Source organism: Molossus molossus, unplaced genomic scaffold (assembly GCF_014108415.1).
Source record: "Molossus molossus isolate mMolMol1 unplaced genomic scaffold, mMolMol1.p scaffold_m16_p_4, whole genome shotgun sequence".
Taxonomy (NCBI): domain Eukaryota; kingdom Metazoa; phylum Chordata; class Mammalia; order Chiroptera; family Molossidae; genus Molossus; species Molossus molossus.
The window spans coordinates 66,984,183-66,994,581 of NW_023425377.1; the positions used below are offsets into that span (position 1 = coordinate 66,984,183).

Here is a 10,399-nt window from a genome sequence, read left to right on the forward strand (position 1 = left end):
ACCGTCAAGTCTGGTATGCTCAGAGCTGGGTGCCAGGTCAGCTGCCCAGAGCAGATGCTGATGGACAGGGAGTGCTGGGTGGACCCCAGGAGCAGGAGCAGCTGGAAACCAGGCCCAAACTCAGATCAGGAAAAGGGGTGTTGGAGGCTGTGGAAGGGAGGTGTCCCAGAGGCTCAGATGGAGAAACTAAGGCTCAGAAGCAAGTGCCCTGCCCATGGTCACACAGAGAACATAAGTTCAACCCAGGTCTTCCAATGTCAAGTCCCTAGATTTTAACCCCCCCACCCCTCCATGTCCTCATCCCTGCCCCTCAGCACCATCAATGACCACCCTGAGCTGCCAGTTAGTTTTCACCGCCTTCTGCCTGCTGGTGGTTACAGCCTAGGAGTCAGACCAGGGTTTTCAATGGGCCTTGCCCGGAGGGGCAGGGCCTCGGAGTCTGAGGCAGAGCCTGAGCGCAGTCTCTCTAGAGCCCCAAGTGGGATGTCACATGGCCTATGGGGCGTGGCCTCCTAAGTCCAGGGGCCATTTTGAATGGTAGCTCCATCAGTCCCTACTGTGGGATCCTGGGTGAGTCCCCTCACTCTATTGGACTCATTTTCCATACCTGCAACACCAGGAAAGTGACAACCTCCCACCACTCCAGCTGCCTTAACACCAAATCCTATACACATTGGTCCACACAAGCTCTAGTCAGTCATAAGTGCCAAAATGTGGAAACTACTCAAATGTCCAACCACTCAAATAGTTTTGCTCAATGGTTAGAGAGTCATCCTGTGGCCCGAAGGGTCTCGGGTTTGATTCTGGTCAAGAGCATGAACTGGGGTTGTAGGCTCAATCCCCGGCCCCAGGGTCGTGCAGGAAGCAATCAATTGATGAGTCTCTCTCACATCAATGTTTCTCTCTCTCTCTCTCCCCCTCTCCCTACTCTAAAAATCAATGGATAAATATCCTCGGGTGAGGGTTAACAAAAAAAAAGGAGTGAAGTGTTGACACATGTTATAATGTGGATGAACCTTGAAAACATGCTGAGAAGTCAGACACAAAAGGTCACATAGTGTGTGATCCCATCTATATGAAATATTCAGAACAGGCAAATCCATTGAGACAGGAAGCAGATTCGCGGTTGCCAGGAGCTGGGGAGTGACTGCTAATGGGGATGGGGTCTCCTTTGGGGTTGATGAGATGTTCTGAAACCAGATAATATTCTGAAACTAGACAGAGGTGATGGTTGCACAATAGTGTGAATGTGCTGAACACTACAGAATTGTTTACTTTAAAATGGTTCACTTTATGGTATATGAATTGTACCTCAATAAAAACAAAAAGAGCCCAGACTCAGATCGTCAGAATCCTCCTGCAACCCAGAACCCTGTCCAGCCCAGCCTCTCCCTCTCCAGTTGCTGAGGACCGAGGAGACCTCTGCCCCTCCTTCACCATTCACGTTCCCAGACCTGATTGCTCTAGGGGAGTAGTATGGGGCGTGGGGGTCTCGTTCCAACCTGAGATCAGCCTCCCTATGTGTCCCTGTGCCTCATTTTCCCTTCTGGACAATGGGCCCATCAACCCTCTTTCGCCTGGAATTCAATCCAAGATCCTGACCCAGGATGGTGGTCAAGGCCACTGTGGCTTCCTCGGCAGCTGGAGGAAGATAAACCAATAAGCCTAGTCTCTTCCTCCACACTTTTATTTTTTTAAAAATAATTGTACAAAAGAGAAAGATTTAAGGCTTAGAAATGCTGAGACCCAGGCTGGGAATCTGCCCCAGCCAGGGCCAGGACTCTGCAGTTGGGGGCTTGTCTAGCCTTCTGATTTGTCACTCTGGGACACAAGGGTCTCCAGAAGCTCACTGGCCCTGCTGTGTCACCCGAGGCTGACCTCTGTCCCAAGGTCTGGTTGAATGTTCTACTGTCATTACCTTGAAATTCTTAATACTCCTTGAACCAGCACCCCACATTTTCACTTGCAAGTTGTGTTGCAGGTCTTGTCTGTCCCGCTCTGAACCAGGATTTCTGGGCCATACTGTGTCTATACTGCCTGGAAAAGCCAAAGACAGTCCTGCCTGGGGTAGAAATCTCCAGCTTTCAGAGGTTTCGGATGCTGGAGCTGCTGCCCCTGCCACCCGCAGGTCCCACAGAGCTCCCATAACCTGCCTCCCTGAATGCCTGGTCGGTCCCTGGGCCCTCTCGCCTGCTGGGTCCTGCAGTGTGACCTAAACTGAGGCTCTTGCCCTCTGAACCCCAGTTCCAAGATGAAGGGGACAGTCTCCAAACATCACTCAGCTCTGACCTTGTCCCACTTCTCCTTCTTGTTTGCCTGTCTTCTGAGCTCTTATTCATATGCCAAAGCTTCGGGTAAAGTGCCCTTTCCTCCAGGAAGTTTTCTCTGCTTTCTCCCTGGACTCTTCCAGGCCTTCCTCTGGTCCCACAAAACAGGAAGTATTTATGTCTGGCTGTGTCTCTCCCAGCTCGGAAGCTCCTGGGGGAACCCCAGCCCTGCCGCTGGCCAGCACAGGCAGCTTCAACAGCCGCTCAGATCCTGCACCAGGCATTTGATGCCTTACAAGGACCAGATAAGTCAGGTGCCAGACTGGCTCTTCCGCTGTCCTGTGTGAACTGCCCTGCCCCATTCCAAGATTTGATTTCTCCAATTCAATGCGGTCAGGCTGGTCTGCCCTTGATCCAGCCACTCCCCCTGGCCATGGTGGCTGGAAGCACGTGTGCAACCTCATCCCTGGAGGTTTCCACTTCCGCTCAGCAGGTCATGCAGCGTGGCCTCATGGCTTCGGAGGGTGGGTTTGGATCCTCCTGAGGAAAACAAACCCATCAGGGCTCGGGGGCACTGGAGACTCAGAAACACCTCTTTTGGTCCTGATAGTCTCCAACCCCTAGAGCAGACTGGGGCTCCATGCTGGTTCAGGCCCTGAGTATATAGGAGTGTCATCAACATATTTTCCCCCACTGCTTCTGACATTCTTTTTAAATTAATTAATTTATTTTTGTTACAGATGTTTCTCCTTTTCCCCGCAGACAGCCTCCTCCCTATCCCTCCTATCCAACCCCCCACCCTGTTTCATCAACATTTAAAACTCCTGTGTCCCCCCCGCCCCCATCTCAGCTCCCAAGGCCTGGAAAGGCATAGGAGCTTCTGGGATCCCCAAGCTCACCTCAGAGTACAGGGGTGGAGGGCGGTAGCGGAACTCTTGGATATAGGCGAAGAAGGGGCCTCCAAGGCTCACGCTGGAGTCCTCCTGCGGTAGTGGGAAGGGGCTCTGCTCCACGGCTGCCACGTCATCTGCCACCACCTCTGAATACTCTGGAGGGGCTGGAAGTGAGAGCCGAGGGGGTGACGGTGGTGAGTGGGAAGGGAGCCCTGGAATTGGGGACAATGACTAGGAGCCTACTTGTGCCTGTTCTGGGCTGTGAGGCTATGTGTCCTCAGGCTGAGATTCTTGGGGGACCCATGGTTGTCAATGTGATCATTACTGTGCACTATTACAGATGGGGACATTAGGTTTGGGAGGGCATGTTGGCCTGGCACTGCCTCTCTACTATCCACCCCTGGGGACACCAAAATGGGGCACTCACCCTCAGCTCGCTCTGGCAGGGTCCCCAGACCCCAGTCTAGCAGGAAGCTGGTATGGCTGCCCACGCTGGATGAGCGGCTGCCAAAAGGGTGCAGGGGGACAGTGCCAATGACCAGCGGCAGCTCCAGGAGCAACTTGGATGTGCCCGGAATGTCCACACAGACCTGGAGGAAGAAGCCACAATGGAGGGTGCTCAGGCAGCCTTGTCACACCTTTCTGTACCAAGAAGTCCCAGCTCCAGCTTTGGCTGGACCCTATCTAGGGACAGAGCAGATGCAAGCCCCTTGCTTCCTATGATACTCTACCTTGAGGGTGTAGTCCACGTGCAGCACTCGGCAGTGCAGGATGGAAGGGCCCACAGGGGGGATCCGAAGTGCCCGGCCCTGCCACAGCACCCGCCGCCCCGGGCCCACAGGTTCGCCCGAGAGACTGGCCACCACTGTGCGCTTCTGCTTGCGGGCACCTCGTGCCATGAACGTCTGCGTCTGGACCACAACTGCCCGAGGCAGCACTGGCCGTGTGGAGCTGTTGTCAATCTCAGCGAACACAGGGATTACCTCACCTGAAACAGGAAGTGGTAGGGCCTCAGTTTCCCCACCTGCAGACCTCGCACTGGCCCTCCTCCCAATCCGTCTGCTCCTGCCTGCTACCTGGTGTGTAGCCCTTGCGATCGATCTTGGCCGAAAGGGAGACGAGGCCATGGTAACTGTACCAGGATCGGGCAACCTTCTCCCGAGCTCCTGCTTGAGGGGCCTGACAGGGTGGAGGAAAAGGACATAAATGGGTCACTTTGTGGAACTTCCAAACTATCCCCAGCTGAGGGAAGACTTGGGGCAGGACCCAGTTTCCTAGTTTCTTTTTAACAATCTAGGAAATACCTGTAAAGTGGATCTAGGAATATGACCCATCCCATTAAGGGGAAAATGAAATGAGCAAGCCAGTTCTTAGTGTGAAATTAGTGCTCAACAAGCCATTATTTATTTTTATTTTTTTGGTTAATCCTCACCCAAGGATATTTTTTCCACTGATTTTAAAAATACATTTGCTTTTTTTTTTTTTTTTTAAGATTCTTAATTTTTTTCTTTATTGGTTTTTAGAGAGAGGAAGGGAGAGGGAGAGACAGAAACATCACTGAGAGAGAACATCGATTGGCCACCCCCTGAATGCCCCCCACTGGGGATCGGGCCCACAACCTGGGCATGTGACCTGACCAGAAATCAAACTGGTGACCTCTTGGTGCATGGGTCAATGCTCAACCACTGAGCCACACCGGCCAGGCTAAAAATATGCTTTTATTGATTTTTAGAGAGAGGAAGGGAGAAGGAGACAGAGACAGAAACATCGCTAAGAGAGAACATTGGACTGGATGCCTCCTACACACCCCCTACTGGGGACTGAGTCCAAAACCTGGGCATGTGCCCTGACTGGATATCGAACCAGGGACTGCTTAGTGCATAGAATGATGCTCAACCAACTGAGCCACACCAGCTGAGTTCTACTGATTTTTGTTTTTTAGAGAGTGGAAGGGAGGGAGGGAATGAGAGAGAGAGAGAGAGAGAGAGAGAGAGAGAAACACCAATGTAAGAAAGACAAATCAATTGGTTGCCTCTCACACACACCCTGACCAGGCCAGGATCAAACCTGCAACCCAGGTAGGTGCCCTTGACTGGGAATCGAATCCTCAACCCTTCGGTCCTTGGGTGGATGCTCTAACCACTAAGAACACTGGTCAGTCAGCAAGCCGTTATTTTGCACCTGGCTGTGCCTATGTCACAGACAGGGTATATGAGGCTCAGGGAGGGTGAGATAATTCCCCTGAGCCGTAGAGCAAATTGGTGCAGCTGGATTTGCACCAGGCTACACTGACTCAACAGACATTCCCTTGCCTGCCTCCCTCCCTGCCAGGGCCCAACTGTGACCTGCACTTTATGAAACTTTGTAAAGGGGTGAGGAGTCAGGTGGAGTCACCCAGCAGCGAGGCCCCTGTGCTATCATCCCACCTCCCTAGGGGCAGCCAGCCACACACCAGCAGGGCAGGCGTGTTGATGTCCACAGGCTCGATAACAGTAAACACCTTCCTTGCCCGGCGGGCAGGAACCCAGGGCCGGTGCAGGGTGGCCTTGATGCAGTATCGGACACTGCCGTGTTTGCCCTCGAATGACGTCACCAGTGTCCTGGGGTGGAAGGAAGGGGCTTCAGGGAGTATGATACAAAGACTAGCAGTTTGGGGATCCCCAAAGACTTAGGGGGCTTGAGAGAACAGAGACACTCCTGAGGACCTCTCAGTGGAAAGTCTTTGGGCTCAGAGGTCCCCAGATACCGAGCAGTGGAGTCCCAAACCTAGGGGTACTCCCCCACAATCCAGCACCCCAGATGACTTACGGAGGCAGCTGGAAGCTGAATGGGAATTCGTGGCACCCAGCAGGCAGTGCGGTGATCTCTCCAGTGTCTGCAGGTAGGAGCAAGAGGGGGTGGCTCAGTGGCTGAGGGGTTCCCAGGGTGAGCAGCACATGCCCCACGCAGGGGTCCTGGGTCGTACCTGGCCCGATAAGTGTGGTACGGTGGCTCAGGACCTCCACACGCTCGCTGTAACTCTGCGTATACGCGGTGCTAGAGCCCGAGCTGCGTGACTCGCTCCAGTGCACGTGGGCGCGGCCCCGTGCGCGCAGCCTCAGGGAGCCCACGCGCACTGGGCCCGCCAGTTCCAGCAGGACCCGGCCGGCTACGGCCTGGCCGCCGCTGAACACGGGATCGGCGCCCGCCCTCGCGTTGTCCAGCCGCACCGTGAATACCTTCACTCTGTCGAACAGCATCGCGCCGGGGATGCAAACCCTAGGCACGCAGACCCCGGCCTGAATCCCTGACACGGCGGAGCGAGGTGCCAATGCCACAGCCTCAGGGACACGAACCCACCGGCGCTCTCAGGAACGCTCACAGAGACGACCGGAGATTCTTTCCAGCCTCCGCCACTTATATACGCAGGGCGGGTTGAGCGAGACACACGCCCCGCCCCGGAAGGGAATACGCCAATGGTGCGCGAGAGGCATGGCTCCGCCCAAGCGTGGAGCAAAATAACAAACTCCCAGACTCCCAGCTGGCTTGCCCCCCACCCTCGTGGACCCTGGGGTGAAACTGAAGCACTGGGGATCAGACCCGGTCTCTCGTGGATCCCGGGGGGAGGGGGGTGGGGGGATTAAAAGCGGAAACTGAGGCCAGGAAGCGGGGTCTGGACCTTAGGTCACTCAGAAAGATCATTCAGTCCTTTGGCTTAATTATCAACCTGCCACTACTTGTAGACGTGACTCTGGGCATGTCCAGCCGGAGCCGGAGAGATGTGGAATGATCTGGCCCCAATCTGGGCGCTGAGAGCCTAGGTCACCAGGGCCTCAGTTGCCCCCTTTATACAATGGGGGGAGAGGAGGAAGTCAGCAGAGCCTCCCTATCCCCCTGGCACCTGCTGCTCCTCTCCTCTTTCGAATCCCACTTAGCTGGGTGACCCTGAACTAGTGACAACCTCTTGAAGCCTGGGTTCCCACGTACACAGTGCTGGAAGAAAATCAGTCCCCAAAGCAGAGGGTTGTGCATGAATCACAGTGTTGCCCCTACTGGACCCCTTCCAGAGCCTTGTTCTGGGGTCACCAACGCACTGCCACTCGGTTGCGCCTAAAGCACTTTAGCCCAAAGTGTTCCTACCAACTGACATTTCTTTCCCAGCTTCCAGCCTAGCCCTAGTGCCCACTCTGGCACCTCCAGCCCTGGTCCCCTCACAGACAGAGCCGATTGCAGGGGAAGCTCGAGGCACCTCTGGGTTCAGGGCTGAGGTATGACCTTGGGGTGGGGATGACCCCTCTCTGGACCTCAGTTTCCCCAGAGCAGAACCGTACATTGTGTTTCTAACCCGGGAGTTGCCTCCTCTAGATCTGCAGGGCACTTGTGCCCTCTGGTGGCAGCAAAGTGCACTGCTGCTCAAACCCATGCCTACTTTGGCAATCCCTTTGAATCTGGCTCAGGCCCCTCAGGGATGCCCCTGAAGGCCTCCGCACCCCCAGTGGGAGATGGCCATAACCAGACACGGTGAGTCCCTGATAGGGGTCAGAGTAGGCAAAGGGAGGGGCAGAGGCTATTAATTCAGTGATCAGCATGGAGTTTACTTAAAGGAGGGGACTCTGGGGCTGAAATAAGGGGTTGGGACCTTCTGTCAGGGCCAAGTGGAGCCAAGAGAGAGAGAGGACAGGAGGCTATAAGACAGGAAGAGGTGGGGGATGAGGTGACTCTGGAGGAACAAGAACTCATAATGAGCGAGTATTTCCCTCAGTCTGTTTTTACAGATGGGTCCCCAGAGGCCCAGAGATGGGCAGGGTCACACAGCAGACTGGAAAGCCTTCACCCCTCCAGTGCCTTGAGGAAGCCACCAGTGAGTGGGACCAGGAGGACTGTAGGGTGAGACCAGCCCCTATTTCGCTTGAGCTTCAGGAGAAAGGAAGCTCATCTGGGGCGCCTTCCTGCCACACCCCATGCCTACTGCGCCTGGGTTTCCACACCTGGTCAGGGGATAGTCCCCTGATCTGGGGGCTGTTGGGACAGGCTGCAAGGCCAGGTCTGAGCTGCCTCCTGTTATGCATATTTTGCAGATGGGCTTAAGAAAGGAGATGGAAAGGTCGCCCACATCTTCCGTAGTTCTTTCTGTGGCCTCTATTCTGCTCCTGACTGGCCATGTGGCCTGAGAGTGGGGAACTGAGGTTCACCAGGGGTCACCAAGGGAAGAAACCCAGCCTAATTTGACCTCTCCCCAAATCTCCTTCCTCTCACCTGTAAATGCCACCAGAACCCCCAACCCAGGGAACAATTCAGCCCAGTAAACACTGCAGGCTAAATTGTGGGAAGGTGCACTGGCTGAGCCAGACATGCCTTCTTTGGGAATCAGGGACCCCAGGCTTGGGGATAACAAGGATCCTAAGGTCCAGAGAGGAGGGTCTCCCTGCTCCATCCAGGGATTACCCCAGACAGAGGGTCTCCACCCCACCACCACACAGCCTCTAAATGGACAGCATCTGGGCTCTGGAAGCGGGGTGCCCAGATGCTGGGAGAGGTTCCCGGGGGGAAAAGGGTTTTGGAGGGGGTAGGTGGGTGAATGTCCCAGTGGGAGGGGTAGGTGGGTGAATGTCCAGACCCTGTGGAGGAGGTCCCCACTTCTTGAGAATGGTCACCCAAACACAAGGCCTCTAAGTCAAAAGGCTCCTGGCTCTGGACAGAGGTGCTCAGACTTAAGGAGAGGGACTCGCAGACCTGGAGAGAAGGTGCCGAGGGGATTCCGGCTATGGGATGGGAGGGTGAGCGGCTCACCTCAGAACAGCAGCTGCCGCAGCTGTAGGTATGTCTCGGTGGCAGTGAAGTCTCTGGAAACCGCGTTGATGGCCCTCGAGCCAGTGTGTTGCCGCCTGGCGGTGGGTGGCCACTAGAAGCGCTCGCACCCGCATTGGTGCCACCGCCTCCAACAGCACCCGGCCACACAGCCGCTCCCCACCGCGGTATGCGCCGCCCTGCGGGGGCGCATGGTGCGGGCCTGGGTGGCCGAGGACGGCGCACCTGGCTGGGGACACCGCACGGGTCCACGGCCCCTAGGCGCTCGTCCTCGTGGTCCTGTGCCCCTGCTCTCTCTCTCACCTCTGCGAACTTGTGCATGTGATGCGGACGCGGGGCTGACTTTCTGGTCCTCTGCATCCACCCCCGTGACGTGCCGGGCCCCTGGGGAAGTGCCGCCAGCCACGCTGTTGACTTTGCCACCCTCCTCCCCCAGCGTGGGGCGGGCCCTGTATTTGTAGGGTCGGCTCTGATGAGTCACAGGCGGATGTGGCTGGCTCTGAGTAGAGGCAATCCTGGGGCTGTGCCTTGTGGTCTCATGCGTCTCCTACCTGGCACCTTGGCCCTGGGTGCTGCCCCAGCCGCCTCCTCCTCCCACCCCTGTGACCTACCGGTTGTTCCCCAAACTACTGAAGCTCAGGTCTTGCCTCTGGCCTTTGCACCGGCTGTTCTGCTGCTAGGAACACCCTTCTCCAGATCCACTTTCCCACCAGCCCACCATGCCCAAAAGTCGCCTCCTCAGAGTCCCCTGGTCATGCTCTGGCCTTATTTCTTTGTGGCTCTGATCTCTGTTTGTGATGGCTATGTATTTACTGTGGCTCCTTCATCAGACTGGGTGCACCCAAGGGCGGCCACTGTGCCCTATCCTCATTACTGTATCTTACAAATTAGGAAAACAGAGGCCCCCAGAGGGGCAGCCACTGCCAGAGGCACCCAGGGATGGCAGAGTCACAACTGAAACCCAGGTCTGATCCCCGCCTACTGGAACCTCTCCATACCCTCTCTCTTGCACCCAACCTATCTCTGTAATCCAGGTGGCCCATGGCCTTATCAGAGGCAGCCAGGGCCTGGGCTCTCTGCTGGGCCCAGATTAGCCTCCCTAGGGGCCAGGGTTCCCCCCCCCCACATCAGGACCCAGCATCTGTCAAGTGCCCCTGGCCCCTGCCTGACCTCAGCACCCTAAGCCCAAGGTCTGGAGGGACCTTTCAGATTCTACTTGTGTACAGAACCTTCCCTTCTAGCCCACCCCAAATGGGCCACTTTAAGCCCAGGATTGCACCACACCTCCCATAACTCATACCAGCTCCCCATGAAGTGTCCTCTACCAAGTGTGGGTTCTTCATGGAGGCCTGTGGGTCCCCAGGTCTGAGTCCTGGCTCACCCCTCCTCACTCTGAAGCCCCAGGCAGGTGGCTTCACTTCTCGGAGCCTGTTTCCCCATGCTACCCTTGTC

General features: G+C 55.9%; 1 protein-coding gene across 4 annotated transcripts; it reads right to left on the bottom strand.

Moving 5' to 3' along the window:
- Positions 1 to 1,667: 1,667 nt before the first annotated feature.
- ARRDC2 (arrestin domain containing 2) lies at positions 1,668 to 6,414 on the bottom strand. 4 transcript variants are annotated; one of them, XM_036241227.1, is made up of 9 exons: positions 6,126 to 6,414; positions 5,969 to 6,035; positions 5,613 to 5,760; positions 4,237 to 4,339; positions 3,892 to 4,148; positions 3,588 to 3,750; positions 3,167 to 3,324; positions 2,727 to 2,807; positions 1,678 to 2,037 (listed from the first exon to the last, which is right to left on the bottom strand). In XM_036241227.1, the coding sequence occupies exons 1-8, from the start codon at positions 6,397 to 6,399 to the stop codon at positions 2,754 to 2,756; spliced, it is 1,224 nt and encodes a 407-aa protein (XP_036097120.1). In that variant the 5' UTR covers positions 6,400 to 6,414; the 3' UTR covers positions 1,678 to 2,037; positions 2,727 to 2,753. The 4 variants fall into 4 exon arrangements, 3 of the variants coding, with proteins under 3 accessions (XP_036097121.1, XP_036097120.1, XP_036097119.1); XR_004956503.1 differs by having other exon boundaries at positions 1,694 to 2,037; positions 2,290 to 2,807; XM_036241228.1 differs by lacking the exon at positions 2,727 to 2,807 and having other exon boundaries at positions 1,668 to 2,037.
- Positions 6,415 to 10,399: the final 3,985 nt, after the last annotated feature.